Source organism: Prinia subflava, chromosome 26 (genome assembly GCF_021018805.1).
Source record: "Prinia subflava isolate CZ2003 ecotype Zambia chromosome 26, Cam_Psub_1.2, whole genome shotgun sequence".
In the NCBI taxonomy this organism is placed as follows: Eukaryota; Metazoa; Chordata; class Aves; order Passeriformes; family Cisticolidae; genus Prinia; species Prinia subflava.
Window position 1 is genome coordinate 1,432,421 of NC_086272.1, and position 16,358 is coordinate 1,448,778.

The 16,358-nt window shown below is 49.3% G+C and overlaps 1 protein-coding gene across 1 annotated transcript; it reads left to right on the plus strand.

Moving 5' to 3' along the window:
- The first annotated feature begins 10,803 nt into the window (after nucleotides 1-10,803).
- LOC134562117 (zinc finger protein 586-like) lies at nucleotides 10,804-15,873 on the plus strand. The gene has a single exon (XM_063419573.1). It carries the CDS (start codon nucleotides 10,885-10,887, stop codon nucleotides 11,563-11,565), a length of 681 nt encoding a protein of 226 aa, XP_063275643.1. The 5' UTR covers nucleotides 10,804-10,884; the 3' UTR covers nucleotides 11,566-15,873.
- Nucleotides 15,874-16,358: the final 485 nt, after the last annotated feature.

Here is a 16,358-nt window from a genome sequence, read left to right on the forward strand (position 1 = left end):
CAGGTGGGCAAGAAGGCCAATGGCTCCTGGCCTGGATCAGGAATGGTGTGGCCAGCAGGAGCAGGGCAGTGTTTCTTCTCCTGTATTCGGCACTGGTGAGGCCGCACCTCGAGTGCCGTGCCCAGTTCTGGGCCCCCAATTTAGGAAGGACATTGAGACGCTTGAGCACATCCAGGAGAGGGCAACAAGGCTGGTGAGGGGCTTGGAACAAAAACCCTGTTAAGAACGGCTGAGGGAGCTGTGGTTGTTTCGCCTGGAGAAAAGGAGACTCAGAGGTGACCTAATCGCTCTCTACAATTCCCTGAAGGGTAGCTGTAGTCAGGTGGGGTTTGGTCTCTTTCTCCAGACAGCAGCTGACACAACAAAAGGACAGTCTTCAGCTGCCCCAAGGGAAATACAGGATGGATATTAGGAAGAAGTTTTTCACAGAGAGAGTGATAAAGTATTGGAATGGTCTGCCTGTGGAGGTGGTGGAGTCACCATCCCTGGATGTGTTTAAAAAAAGATTGAATGAGGCACTCAGAGCCATGGTTTAGTTGAGGTGTTGGAGCATGGGTTGGATTTGATGATCTTGAAGGTCTCATCCTACCCAATCATTCTGTGAATTCTGTAAGAAATTTAGGCTCAGTTCTGGTGCCTCATTCCATCCTGGCTCAGGGCACAGCATCAGGAAGGTCTTTGCATTCCAAGGCTTTGCTGCAGCCAAAGAAATCTCCTGGCTCAGGGTCACCTTTCCTGCTCAGCCAGACCCAAGAGTGCCCCAGCAACAGCAGAGAATGGCAACATTGCCATGGGCTGGCACAGCAGGGGGAGATTTCCCCCTTGAGAGTGGCTCATCTTGCAGTTTTTGCATTCAGGCAGCTGCAGATCCCTCCGCTTTGGTTGCACAGCAGCTGGAAATGCAAGTGCAGGAGCTCTGTTCATGCCCAGCCACAGCAGGTGACAGCAAGGACAGGCTCCTGGCAGCGTCACATTGGTAGGCAGCTCCTTCAACAAAAGCTGGGGGCTGGAACTTTGCGCAGAAAATGCCCTGATGGTCTCTGCACCAGGCAAAAGGAACAAAGTTTCAGTTCTGGCCTCTCTAGAGAGCACCAAAATGATTCCTTTTCAGGGCAAGGGTCCATTGCCGGCTGTTCCCCAACCCCCAGAGGAGAGCCCAGGGGCCAAGGAACTGCGAGCGGGGACTCTGCAGGAGCCGGGACAGCGAGAGAGCCCGGGCTGAAGGTCAGCCCCGGGGCGGGCAGGGCCTGGGAGGGGGCACAGCCCGGGGGTCCCGCAGAGCCTCCCTGCTGCAAAGGCCCGGCTGGGACAGCGGGGCAGCTGCCGGGAGCCGTGTGCCAGGGCCGGGCCGCGGGTGGGTGTTCAAAGCGCCTCCAGGGGAGCAGCTTTTTGTCCCGGCCCGGGGTCATTCCCGCGGGGTCGGGGTCCCTGCGAAGGCGCAGGAGGGCAGGGGGGAAAGGGTTAGTTTGTGGGTTTGTTTTTGGATTATTTTTGTGGGGGCTGATGGCTGGTTGGGATTTTATTGTTTTGGGAGGGGATACGGGCAATGGTTTTTTGTGAGATGCCCCCGGCAGTTTGAACCCCCTTGGGTGCGGGGAGCGCTGGCGCAGCCCCGGCACGGGCGGGGCGGCCCCGGGCGGGCTGTGGGAGCCGGGAGCGGCCGCCCGGGCCCGGAGCCGCCGCCTTGGGCCGGGAGCCCCCCGGGCAGAGCTCTGTGCTCGGGGCCCAGGCCCGGGCGGCCCGGGGAGCTCTCGGTGGCCCGTGGGCCCCGGCGCAGGTGGGTCCGTGTGGCTCGCAGGGGAGCGGAGCGGCCCGGCCGTGGCCGTGCGGGGCCTGTTGGGGCTCGGGGGGCCGGGCTGGGCCGGGCAAAGGCTGAGGGAGAGCGGGGGAAGCGATGGCACAGAGGCCCCGGGCTCCCCGTGCCCCCCTGGCCACGCAGCCGGGCTCGGGGGCCGCCTCGCTCAGACCCGGCCCCGGCTGCGGGGGTCCCCGGGGCCCTGGGGAGGGGGCGGCCCGGGCTGGCGGAGCTCTGTGCCCGGGGCTGGGCGCGGCTGCCCAGGGAGCGGGGCATGCAGGGTCCCCCTGTGGTGGGGCTTGCTCTGCCCGGCTCAGGGGCTGCATTGTCAGCCCAGAGACACGTGGGGATCGCCCGGTACCAGCAGCGCTGGGAGGCAAACCCGGGAATGGGGGGAGCAGAAACGGGCAGTGCGAGAGCTGGGGCTGTTCCAGAAGCCTGGACAGGTTGGGAGCAAGGACAAGGGGGACCCATGGATACCCCAGGACTCTGAAAGAGGGACCCTGGATAGTGCTGAGCCCAGGGACACCTGTGATCCCCAAGTGGTGAGCCCAGAGAAGGGGAACCTCGTGGATTCTCAGGAGCCACAGCAGCCCAGAGAGGGCCAACACCAATACAAACTTGACCCGGGGCTACACTGACAGGGGGGTCTCCAGGACCCCAAAGTGGAGAGATTGTGAAATACAAAGTTATGTTTCGTGTCAGGGAAATGAAGAAAATCTGTGTATTTGTAGTTGTAGAACACAGCAATGGGACAGTTATAAAGATGAGTTCTAATAAACAGCTGAGGAAAGCATAGAAGGAAGTTTTTGAATAAATCTTTTGCTTGCAATTATCTATTATAAGTCTCAAGCTATTCTGCAATAAGTGTCCTTTAATTATAACTTTAGAAGCTTGCTTTGTATTAAAGAATTTTAAACTGTAGTTTTAGAGTGCAAAAAGGTTTTTTTAGACAAAAGAAGGAAATAAGGAGGGGGCTCAGGCTTCACACAAGGTGGGAAAACATCCTGGACATGAAGATATGACTTCAGCTCACTGATTTAGGGCTCCTGGAGAGAGAAACTGGACATCACTATTGGAGATTGAAGGACTTGAAAATAGAGACGGGACCCCCACATCTGGAAGCCAGATCCCACCACCTGGAAAAACATATCCTGGGAGTATTGAAATATCGGAATAGATCACAATGGTCTATAGAATTATACAGGACAATCTATAGATTTATGGCTGTTAGGTATTGAATTGTGACGTTAAAACTAGAAATGGAAACTGCTGAGAAAGTTTATGAATATGTATGAATATAGCAAATAAAATACCAGCAAGCCCAGCAATGGGTGTGCAGTTGGAAGGGAAAACCCCTACCACTGTACCCAGCGCTGCCTTTTGCTCACACTTTATCATGATAATTAATTAATTATTAAATTGCTGCTTGATATATTGGCCGTGTCAAGCGTCTTATTTTTAACAATTTGGTGGAGAATGCGGGCACCTCCAATCCATTGAGGGAGGCCCCTGATCTCGGGGAGGTGCCCCACCTTGCAGGCTTTTGCCTCAGGTGGCCCTGAGTGACTGGGGAATCTTTCAGGGAGAAGGAGATCCTCGAGGTAAATTGTGAGCAAAGGAACTGTGAGCTCCCGGATAAAGCTGCAGTGAAATTCACCTGTAATAACTCGTGCACAGAGACCCAGGCGAGAAAAGGAGGCTGTAAGTATCGCTTGGTTAGGTGGGCTAAGAACGGGTACACACGTGTGAGAGTGTGAGTGGTGTGTGTGTGAGACGTGGCCTGGCCACGAAGTGATTGTGGAGTTCTTCTAACCTCGGTTCCGTGTCTCCGCGAGGGGAGCGGCAGGTGAAGGAACAAAGCGAGTGTTGGTAAAGGGAATTCTTTCATATAAAAAGGTCGGGGGCGGGATGCGGCAATAGTTGGGGAGGATTTCTTCACAGTAAATCAGAGGCGGGAAGCGGTATTGGTTGAAGGGACTTTTTATTAAAGAAATCCTAGACAAGTGAGAAAATAGGAAGGCCTTTCATTACTGAAGTCAGAAAGAGCGTGGTCGAGGCAAGTGAGGGAATACCCGTTTCTTAGGATGGGTCAATGCCAAGGCAAGGACCCAGGGGTTGGTATAAACCAACAGGCAAATAGAAGTACTAAAGGTACTGGGAAAGGAGGGAGCTTTTTACCACAGGACAGTCCCCTGGGGTTAATGTTAAAATTTTAGGATGAATGTAAATCCAGGAAAGGAAAAAGTAAAGAGAAAATGATGAAATACTGTATGATGGAATGGACTAAAGAAATGACATGACCTGATAATTTGTACTGGCCAATGTACGGGTCATCTGAGGGGTGGATCTGTCAGGCCCTAAATGCCTGTGTAAATAAAAAGGATCCAATTAACCAAGAAGAGAGCGATTATGCTGCTTTATGGCACAAGTCCTGGCCTTGTCCCCTGTATGCTTTAAAAACCAAAAAGGAGAAGAATCCATGGGACCACTTACACAACCTCCCCCCTTATCTACCACAACCAGCTGCCCCGCCAGAGGTGCCTAACCCAGCACCCCAAGCCCCTATGGCACCGCTTGCACCTCAAGCCCCTGTGGCTCTGCCTCGTCCTCCAGATTCACCACCTGCACATAGAAGCAGGGAGACAGTTCGGGCAGAAAGGCGCAAGGACAGTGATGATGAGAGCAAAAGGGACCAGTTGTATCCATTAAGGAAGGTACTGATAGTAAGATACCACGGGGGGAGTGGAGGGGACAGCTATTAGATATGTATCAGTACCACTGACCACTGGGGATGTGAGAGCCCTTAAAAAGGAAATGGGGATGTCTGATAAACTAGATCAGTTCCTGGGGCCCAAGAAGCCACAATTAAGCTATTAAACTTCTTAGAGAAAAAGGGTTTGAAAGCTTCAATGTCCAAGTTGCAATTTGTAGAAGCACAAATGAAGTATTTGGGTCATTAGTTAAGTAAAAGAACAAAGAAACTGGACCCCGAATGAGTATCGGGCATACTTGCCTTACCTTCTCCCAGAACAAAGGGAGAGATAAGACAGCTGGTAAAGCTATTAAAGTATTGTAGGCAGTAGATAAAAAAGTATAGTCAAAAAGCAAAATTTTTATATCAGAAGTTAACTGGAGAACAGATTCATGATTTTGTAGAGTTAATTGAATTACAAACTAAAGTAAGACCAGATTTAACTGAAATAAAAAAAAAATAAAATTATCTGAAGGGGAGAAATATTTCATCAATAGCTCCTCCAAAGTATTAGAAAGGAAGCAGAGGTCAGGATATGCAATTGTAAAGGGAGGAAACATGTTGACAGTAGAAAGGAAAAGGTTAAGTTCCAGCTGGCCCGCACAAGCCCGGGAGTTATATGCGTTATACCAGGCTTTAGAACGGTTAAAAGACAAAGTGGAGACTATTTATACAAAGTATACTTTTAGAATTGTACATACTTTTAGGAAGATTTGGAAAGAGAGAAGTTTGATCATTACCCAAAGAAAATGGTTGATCTATCAAGAATTAATACTTAAAGTGCTTGTATCATTAAAAAGACCAGAAAAAAAAATAGCTATTACACATGTAAAAGGTCACCAAAGAAACACAAGCTATTTAGCAAGAGGAAATGACATAGCTGACCAAGCTGCAAAAAGAGGCAGCTTTTGAATTGAAAGAAACAATTCAGTTGAATATTATAACAAAAGTTCAAAGAGAAGTCCAAAAAAATTTTATAGCTCCCAAGAAGCTATAAAGAAATTAGATACTAAGAAAGAACAAAGAAAAGGAGTACTCTTAGATAGGTGGGAAATTTTGTCCAAAGCCTATGCACAAAAGATTTTGAGCCAATTACATCAGCATAGTCACTGAAGAACCAGAGCCTTGTGTGATCATTTTTTTAAAATATAATGGGTGTATTGGGATTTTTTTGAAATAGCAAAGCAAGTAACGCAGAGGCGTGTTACTTGTCAGAGAGTCAACAAAAAGGTAATGAGGCAAACTTCAACGGGGGGGGGCGGTAAGAAAATAGACTATAGACCTTTGGAAAGAGTTCAGGTGGATTATGCTGAGCTCCAAATGTCAGTAAGTGGAAGTATCTGTTAGTAGTAGTAGATCAACTAATTCACTGGGTAGAAGCTTACCCAGCTTTAAGGGCCACGGCCAAATTTGTAATTAAAATACTATTAGAACAAATTATTCCCCAATTTGGGGTTATTCGAGCCAGTGATTCTGATCAAGGCTCCCATTTTACCTCTAGTGTCATCAAAGGGGTAACACAAGCCATGGGTATTTCCTGAGAATACCATACCCCCTTGGCACCCTCAGAGCTCTGTGAAGGTAGAAAAGAAGGACCAAACTATAAAACAGCATTTAACCAAATTAATGACTGAAACCAGAATGTCCTGGAAAAAATGTTTACCTTTAGCATTGCTTAATATAAGAACACTTCCTAATGCAGATACTGGGCTATCAGCATACGAAATGCTTTATGGAATGTCATATTCCCAGGAGATACCCCAAACATCAGTAATAGTTGAAGATATGACTATTCAGAAATATATCCAAACAATTAGACAACATGTATTAGAGTTGAGAGAAAAGGAATATTGGCTCAATCTGCCCCTCTAGGATTTAGCATACATAAAATAAAACCAAGTGATTGAGTGCTGGTTAAAAGCTGCAAAGAGGAGACCTTATCTTCTAAATGGGAAGGCCCATATTTAACCCCTTAACCACTGATACAGCCATCCAGACTGCAGAGAAAGGCTGGACCCACACATCACGATTAAAGGACCAGTGGGACCACCAACAGAGGCACCGGCCGAGCTTCAGTGGAAAATCTCATCTGCTCCTAGAGAACTGAAAATAAGACTTAAAAAGGATTGATGCATGTTTCAGAAACTCTTGTACCTGAGGTTTCAGAATCAAAACCTTCCAAGGAAAGTGAAATGTCCTACCCAAAACTGTAAATGTTTTCCCTGGGGTTGTTTCAGGTGCATTGAGTGTCAGAAATTGTGGTATACAAACTTGGTGGGGGCAAGGATCCCTAGTACCCTTTGCTGGAGTTGTAGGGATGAGATAAAGAGACAGATAGAACACTAAGGGCTGCAGTAGAGAAAGGATACATCAAAGTAGGTGATAAGGATTGGTGGGAGACCTGGTTGCACGGGACACGGGCTGAGATCGATCTGCAGGAAGAAGCAAAAGCAAAATTGGAAAGAATTGAGTGTGATTACAACAATTGGATACCAGATGGATACCAAATTGAAATAAGGGAGTGGCACAGAGCTAAGCTTCAGTGGGCCTGGCAACAATTCACAGGTAAGAATAAATAGAGGGCAAGACCAGATTGACCTCTGCCTTTGCCACCAAGAAGATGAAATTCCCAACTGTTGGCAGGAACCCAATAGGTTAGAGGGGTGGAAAGGCATGTCATACTGGACCTCTCATTATATACCTGATCATGTGTGTAAGCATTGCCATGGCAATTGACAATTGTCACCCATGTCACCAGTCAGTGAAATGGAGAGGAGTCACAACGGTATCCTTTGTTGGTCACACCCATATAAACAAAGGTGGTTATGATGAAAGTCAGTTAAGGGTTTGTGAAGAGCAAGGAAGAGAATTTTGGATGGCAAGGAATTTAGGAGCAAGAGGAGGAGCTGGCTGTAATTACCAGACATGTCCAAGAAGAGAAGAATATATATGTTTTACCAAAGCAAGTATGTGGGGATACACTGATGGGGGAGGAGTTTAATATGGGGAGAATTTAGTGCAGAAAGCAGTAGAAGGGTTGAAAACCCACTCTGAATCTAAAGTTGCTTCCCCAAATTTGTATGAGAAATTAAAGAAACAGCTGCCAGAGTTAGACCTTTCCACTTTTGGAGAAATTTTTTATGGATTTAATGCAATGAATTGTAATAGAATTAAGTATTTCCAAGTGCTGGATTTGTGGTGGGACCCAAATGACAGGGCAATAGCCTTAGAGAGGAGAAGGGTTAGAAGTAGCACAAATTTTAAAGTAGAAGCGAACAGGAATTACAAAACCTGAAGAGCGGACAGAAGGATGGGTATTGACAAATGTAGTGATAGGCCAAGAATGCATAGCCAAGAAAGGGAAAGCTTTTGGGACAAAGGTAGGGGAAACCCCTTGCAGGAAAATGTATACCACAAATTTCTCTAAAATCGGTGGTAGCCACAAAACCCTGAAGGATATTTAAGTAACAAACAAATGCCTGTTCAACAATAGAATTCTATCCTTCAAGCTCCATGGTGACCCCAGTTGTTTGGAAGAGGGGCTTGGTGGAAGAAAATAGTATTTATAATATTGTGTTCATTGACTGGACTGTTGTTTTTACCTTGCTTAATTCCATGCTTTGTTCAGCTTATCCACTCTGTAATACAAGGTATGCAGGTCGCTGTGATGCCAGTAGACCCTGAACTAGCTACAGGGGAATTTGGCCATTTTGGGAAAACATCTAAAATATCCAAAATAATGAAATTAAAGAAGAAGGATGAAGAGGGAAAAGTTGCTAAAGTTTTGGCCAGGTTTGAAACCCAGACACGAATAAGCAAGATAAATAAAAATTTATACAAGCAGAGTGGGGACTGTGAAATACAAAGTTATGTTTCGTGTCAGGGAAATGAAGAAAATCTGTGTAATCATAGTAGTGGAACACAGCCATGGGACAGTTATAAAGATGAGTTCTAATAAACAGCTGAGGAAAGCATGGAAGGAAGTTTTTGAATAAATCTTTTGCTTGCAATTATCTATTATAAGTCTCAAGCTATTCTGCAATAAGTGTCCTTTAATTATAACTTTAGAAGCTTGCTTTGTATTAAAGAATTTTAAACTGTAGTTTTAGAGTGCAAAAAGGTTTTTTTAGACAAAAGAAGGAAATAAGGAGGGGGCTCAGGCCTCACACAAGGTGGGAAAACATCCTGCACATGAAGATATGACTTCAGCTCACTGATTTATGGCTCCTGGAGAGGGAAACTGGACATCACTATTGGAGATTGAAGGACTTGAAAATAGAGATGGGACCCCCACATCTGGAAGCCAGATCCCACCACCTGGAAAAACATATCCTGGAAGTACATCCTGGAGTATTGAAATATCAGAATAGATCACAATGGTCTATAGAATTATACAGGACAATCTATAGATTTATGGCTGTTAGGTATTGAATTGTGACGTTAAAACTAGAAATGGAAACTGCTGAGAAAGCTTATGAATATGTATGAATATAGCAAATAAAATACCAGCAAGCCCAGCAATGGGTGTGCAGTTGGAAGGGAAAACCCCTACCACTGTACCCAGCGCTGCCTTTTGCTCACAATTTATCATGATAATTAATTAATTATTAAATTGCTGCTTGATATATTGGCCGTGTCAAGCGTCTTATTTTTAACAGGGGGAGCCCCCAGGAGCCCCCGGGGATGGGCGGGGGGCTCGGGGCTCCCCCCAGGGCAGACCCGGCCGTGCCGTCCCCCTGCCCCCCGAGCCCAAACTCCGCTCCCGGGGGTGCCTGGCTGCCAGGGGTGGCACAGGGGGGTGGGAGTGGGGAGCGCTGGGCGCTGCGGGGGCAGCTGCAAGCCAGAGGTGTTTCCCATTGCTTTTTCTCTCTGACACCGCTTTCCTATTTCTCTACCACACACTTCTTGTTCAATGAGAGAAACGAAGCACACTCCTCTTAAACTGTTAAGCGTTTTAATAAATGATAATAAGGATGCACAGTGTCCCCAAATCCCCTACCCATCCCTGGCGGGGTCTCCCCACCCAAACGCCGGTGCTGCAGCGGCCGCGGTCCGGGGAAATGGGGAGAAGGGGGGTCGTGCTGGTGGTGGAGGAGGAGGAGGAGGAGGAGGAGGGAGAAAGGAGGAGGAGGAGCCGGAACAGGAAAAGAGCGACGGAGTTCGACCAGCGGCCCGCAGAGCCCACCGCAGCTCCGGCCCCCGCAGCATTGCCGGTGACCAGGGAGAGGGAGCTCACCCCAAATCTGTCCGGGGGTCCCCGAGAGGTTTGGGGTTTTTTTTTGGAATGGCGTTGGGAGCTAAGAGATTCCAGAATCGCGCCGCAAATATCTTTGCATGTGCCTGGGAGGTTTTTTGGGGGAGGAGATGGGGATATTTTCAGATCTTGCAGGAGTGCAAAGCTGAGCCGTAGTTGCCCCTCGGGGGGATTTTGGGGTCCCACGAAGCGATCGCGCGGTGCCGGCGGGGCGGGACGTTGGTTTTGGGGATCCCGGGAGAGGCGGGGATGAAGGGCGGGAGGCCCGGAGTGGGGAGCGGGGCGATGGCAGAGCTGGGGCAGCTCCGGCAGCCTGGAGGGGTGGTGGAGGCTGGACATGAGGGAGGTCCGGGCCCCCCGAGCGTGAAAGTGTTGGGGAGTGGGGGAAGAAGCGCTGAGTGGCTGGAGTGGGGGAATGCTGAGGAAGGGGACCCTGGGACAGCTGGGAGCCGAGTCAGAATCAGGGCAGGATGAGCCCTGGCAGCCCCAAAACCCCCTGAGCGAGCCGAAGCAGGGTCCGGGAGAGGGGGGATCCCCAGGACCCACGGGCCCCCAGCAGCTCTGAGAAGAGGGACCCCCATAACCCCAAAGGAAGGACACTGGAAACAGGGAAGCCCTGGGACAGTGTTTTTGGACTCCTCGATTTTTGGAGGATTTTATGGACACCAGACATGCGGTGACTTCTGGAGATGGACAGCAGGACCTTCAAAGCCAATGCATTCACAGAATGTCTTTCCCACGCCAGGAATTCCCAGTGCCAGACTTTGGCTGGGTAGAGGAGGAGAAGGCTGTGAGGAAGAGGAGGATTCCTGCGGATCCCCAGGCAGGTGAGGAGGAAGTCAGTGCCCCTTTGCCCCTCTCTCCTGCTCCATCTCCCAGCCCAGCCTGGCCCCGGCTGCAGGACAACCCCGCTGCCGACGCCGTCCTGCCGGGGATGCACTGGGGGGATCTCCTTGCCCTTCCCTCTGGCACGGAGGCAAATCCCAACCTGTCCTTGTCCTTCCTCCCCCAGACAAGGAGGCCAGGGAGGACAAATCCCCTCAGCAGAACCTCGTGGAAGAGGCTGTTTTGAGCGGCTCCATGGCACAGGAATGCAACAGGGAGGAAAAGCCGCGGAGATCCTGCCCGAGGAGGGGCTCCAAACCCATGCCAGGGTGCTCCGAGGAGGAAGGACCCACCCTGTGCCAGGAAGGCAGCCAGAGATGTGGCCAGAGCTCTGAGCTGGTGGTGCATGAACAGCTTCACAATGGCAAGAAGCTGCACCAGTGCTCGGAATGTGGGAAGAGTTTCTACACAAACTCCAGCCTGCTCCAGCACCAGAAGATCCACACTGAGGAACGGCACTACGAGTGTGGGAAATGTGGGAAGCGCTTCAGAGACACCTCTGGCCTGATGATCCACCAGAGAGTCCACACTGGGGAACGGCCCTATGAGTGTGGGGAGTGTGGCAAGAGCTTCACTCACAGCTCCCACCTGATTGTCCACAAGAGGATCCACACTGGGGAACGTCCCTACGAGTGTGGGGAATGTGGGAAGAGCTTCAGTGACAGCTGCCAGCTGATCCGCCATCAGAGGATCCACACTGGGGAGCGGCCCTATGAGTGTGGGGAGTGTGGGAAAAGTTTCACTATCAGCTCCCACCTGATCGTCCACAAGAGGATCCACACCGGTGAACGGCCCTATAAATGTGGAGAATGTGGGAAAGGCTTCATGAAGAGCTCCCACCTCAAACGCCACCAGATGATCCACACTGGGATATGACCCTGTGTGTGTGGGCAGTGCGGGAAGAGCTTCTGTGACAGCTCTGGCCTGATCATGCAGCAGACAGTGCACACTGGGGAATGCCCCTACACATGCTCAGAATGTGGGAAGAGCTTCATCCAGCACTGCAAGCTGCTTGTCCACCGGCAGATGCACACCGGAGAGAGGCCCTAACAGTGTCCTGAGTGTGGGAAGAGCTTGTCCCAGAGCTGTGCCATGACCCAAGAGCAATGGAGGCAGCAGGAAGGGAAGCCCTACAAGTGCCCCGCGTGCGGGAAGAGCTTTGTGCACTGCTCCAACTCCATCCCCCGTTGGAGGAGCCCATTGGATGATCCCCAGTGAGCCCCATTGGGCAGAGCCTTGGGGATCCACAGTCCTGGTGATCCATGTGTGCAAGTGTTGGGGATTACATTTGTTTCTTTTTCACTTACAGAATTTTTTTCCCATAAGTTGCTAGAAGACTAACGACTGTGTGCTTGATTTAAAGAAAGAAGAGTCCAAATGAGATGGCAGCAGTGGGCTACACCTGTTGTTTTTGGGTCTCTGAGAGTTTCCCTCAGAGGGGGGAGATAAGTGGAGTTTTGGGGGAGGTAAAGGACAGAGCTGGGGGCAGCTGCTCGCTCTTGCTCTGGGCATGGGAGAGAGGATGGTTGGGCTGGTGCTCTCTGCGGGAAGAGCTCGCGGTCATCACTGCGTCTTGCCCTGGGAAATTGCCATCATCTGCTCATGTGCTCGTGTGCCCAGGGATTCTGAGCTCGCCTCCTCCTGCCCTGCTGGGCCCGCCGTCTCGCCATCACAGCCTATTGGGGGCTGCTTTGAGGCTTTCTGCTACTCTGTAGCCCTGCCCTGCCGGGACATCCCTGCCGCTCCAGCTACCAGCACAGAGCTTCTGAGCTCATCCACCAGCCCGGGGCTTTCCACCCTTCCAGCTTGGCCTCTCGGAGTCCTGCTGGGCCACCGGGATCAAACTGCCCCAGGCTTTGTGAAAGAAAGCCCTCGAGGTTCCTGGTTCTGTTTATTATTAATGCTGTAGTTGTTGTTTGTTTGCTTTGTCATACCTGCAGTTGGCCGGGGAATCAGCCAGAGTCAGGACAGCACTCATAAATATAAGTTAAAAATCCTGCTCGTTTATTCAGCTATTTGGCTTACATTTATACTGTGCTAAGCATATCATGCACCTAACTCTGAACATCATTGGTTAAACCATAGTGTTCATGCGTCCTTGCAGTAGACATAATTGGTTCAGAAGCTCTGTCCACGAGGCTAAATGCTGCAAATCTTCCCTAACTTATGGTCAATGCATCCTGTCTAGCATCCTGTTACAGCTACTGTTCCAAGCTTTACTTCCTCCTTATCCCATCTAAGGAATGGTTCAAGGACGTTTCATCTTCTACTCATCCCTTAAGCTAAGAGCAGGATTGTGCACATGTCCCTGCTTTTCCAGCCATGCATCCACAACATACCAGTGAAGAACTGTTCTTCCTGGCCCCATCCTTCTGCCTGAAAGCCCCCCTTTATTTTCTACATCATCATTGTTTGGAGGGAGAAGATTTGAATTCTCCACCCCTAGGGAGGTCCTGCCCTTCCCTAGCAGATTCCTGTCTGTCAAACCAAGACAGGAAGAGAGCTGGCTGGTGGTCTCCACATCTTCCTGGCCCCCTGTGGGCACCTGGATGCAACAGGACCCCAAGGGGATGTGGCCATGAATGGTGACATGGACATGGATGGAGACATGGGGGTGACATGGACACGAGTGGGGACATGGAGAGCCAAGATTGGGGGCATGGTGGGGATACGGGCATGGGTGGGGACATCAGGGCACACGGACATGGGTGGGGACATGGGCTGAACTTCCAGGGAATGTGGGGCATGGTGGGTTTGAGTGAACTCAGGGCTCTTAGGAGGGTTGTGGGGTGCTGTGTCATGAAACTGAAATTCCAGATCATCCCAGCGTGTGCCGTGGATCCCAGAGGGGAATTCCCAAGGCTCCCAGGGTGCCGGTTCTGCCCTGCTGCCCAGGGGAGCTGTGCCCAAGGGGCAGGTGACAAGGTCCTGAAGCTGTGTAGGCTGACAAAGCAGACAGCAAAGGTTGGTTTGCTGGACATTTTCCAGCCCATTGCCAGCTCCAAGCAGAGGGAAGAAGAAAAGGAAAGTGAGTCCCTGACAGAATCCCAGAACCATTGCAGTGGGAAGGGCCCCTGGCCGTGGGCTGCAGTGCCAGGAGGGAGAGACGCCTCTACCCCAGTGAGGTGCAAATGAGACCATAGCAGCAGAGCCTATGGATTTTTTTGCAGATTTATTTTATTGAATAATTGAATAAACAATCTTGTAGTAGTTGGATTTCACTATAATTTATTTGCTTTAATTGCAAAATTGTAATTGCTTGTAAATAAATATGATGCCTTCTAAAGTGCTTTGAAGTAGGAGAAATTTGTAAGTTCTTGTGATCAATGTAAAAGGGGAAGCAAGGCTTTCACAAGATGTAAGTGGGCTTGCAAAGGATGTATTTTAAGATATAATTATTATTGCAATATATATGTCCAAGATAGCAGAAACGGAGAGCAGAAGAGCATAAAAGGAGAAATAGCAAAACCCCTTAAAGTGGCATCAGAAGACCACCCTGGAGCTCCAAAGTGTTCAACTACTGAAGTGTGCAAGGTTGCAGAAAATCTGAATTAAGATTGTGGTCAACCAGCTCAAACTAAATCTGCTAAATCACTTGAGGAAATAATACATCTTCAACGGTATAAAAGACTGCAGACTGAAGCAGTGGATGTGTACTGGCTTTGCCAGGCCCCTGCATCTTTTGCTTTCTGTTTTATCCCTTATTATCCTTTATTAAAATGCTTAAAAATGCTTCATTTTTAACCCTGAACAAGAAATGTGAGGTAGAGAAATAGGAAAGAGGTGTCAAAGAGGAAAAGAAATAGAAATTCCTCTGGCTGGGACTGCGCAGCTGCGGGGCAGAGCTGCAGCACCCAGTGCTCCCCACTTCCACCTGTTACAAATGACATTATTTTATAAAAATAACATTGGCATCTCATTTATGTATTGGCTTTTGCATGTTGTTATTGATCATAAGTATTTAGATATGGTACAAATTGTACGTCTTTTTATCTCCTTGATAATACAGTGTAATATATCACTTTAAGTAGGAACTGTATTGCTCATAGAAATAGTAGTGTAATAAATATAATGTCTATGTATTGCTTACACAAATAATGCTGTGATGAACGGATTGTACTCTAGACCTTAGCAAAACAGAAGCTGTGCAAAGGCTTTTGTGTGAGTAGAAGTAGAGTGTGAGGCCATGCACTGCCTGCCCTGCCCAAGGGATAACAGTGACACAAGACAGAGCACCGGAGGAGACTGGGGGAGAGCTCGTTAACTCCTGTGATCAGAAAAGTGTGAAACACCAAGGATGAAATCACGGGAAGGAATCAAACTGATTAACTTGATCTCAGGATGTCACACGGGTGAGTCAGGATGGGAAACCTGAACACGAAGAGCCTCTGCAACATCCAAGGCTCTGGGGAATGTTTAAACAGTGTATAAGCTAATGGATATGGATGTAACCCCGGCAATATAACAGTATATGGAGAACATGATTTTAAGGGGTTTTTTGTTGCTCTTTGGCCGTTCGTCAAAAGCCCCCAGCGCTGGAAATACTGCCCTTCTTTTACCCTGTTATTAAACTTTTTAAAAATTCTAAAGAGTGAGCTTTGTTTTTCACAAGGAGCAGTGAAGCCCCTTTGGAACAAGCTTTTTTTGTCTCTGCCGCCCCTCTGGCACCAGGAACCCACCCGGGAGCTGCCTGGGACCCATCTTGGAGCCCTCCTGCAGATTTTCCCAGGAACTGCCCCAGGAACTCCTCCAGCAGCCACACAGGAATGAGAGGAAAGATGTGTGCTAATGTCTTTACATCAATGTCTTTACAAAATAATTTGACGGGTGAAGGTATGGGTGTTAAGGTCTTTGGAACCTTAATGTCTCCACTGACTTCGGGCAGCAGGTTCAGTCGAAGAGCACAGACAGAAGCAGACAAGGGTCTGCACCAGCCTGGACAGCTGAACTTTGGGGTAAAAGGACAGGTTCAAGGGGGAATTTGTGGTGGGTGGCTCGGGAAGGCTGTACCTTCCTCCAGACAATGGGAAAAGGAAGAGGGCAACGTGCTGCTGGCAGTTTAGGATAAAAGGAGGCTGCACCCTCTGACAGCTGGAGAATGAAAAACCCCATGGACTTGTGCCCTGGTCGACTCTCTCCCTTTATTCAAATAAAGTTGAAGGACTCCTCTGTCTCCTTTTTGAACACAAACCTCTGGCGTTTGTGGATTTTTCTGACAAGGTCTACCCAGAAATCCAGGAAACACAAAGAAACTCCATGGTTAGCACACTTTAAAATGACACCAAACTTGATGAGGTTTTCCAGGTTCAGCACAGACTTTCTGTTCAGCACCATCAGAGCACAAGGCAGAGCTCCTCGGGCTACTGGGACCAGCACCACTGGAACTGCAGAGCCCAGGGGGAACCCCCAGTCCAGGGGTGCTTGTGCAGAGGGACTTGGGGTGCCCTGAAGGCCTCAGGAAGGGTCCCAGTGGAGCAGTGCTGGAAGCAGTGGAGCATTCAGAGTGGACAAGGGGCTGTGGTTGTAAGAGGGTGTTCACCATCATGGTCCCAGAGCAGAAATGAGTGAAGACCAGCGAGAGGGGAATCTCCCTTGCTGGGAGCTGCCAGATCCAGAAAGGGCAAACTCAGTGGAAGAAGTTCCATTTCCTTTGTCCTCTTTTCTGCACC

What these genes read in the sequence shown, in the direction of transcription:
- LOC134562117 (XM_063419573.1), top strand. Translation starts at nt 10,885, where the DNA reads ATGGCACAGGAATGCAACAGGGAGGAAAAGCCGCGGAGATCCTGCCCG.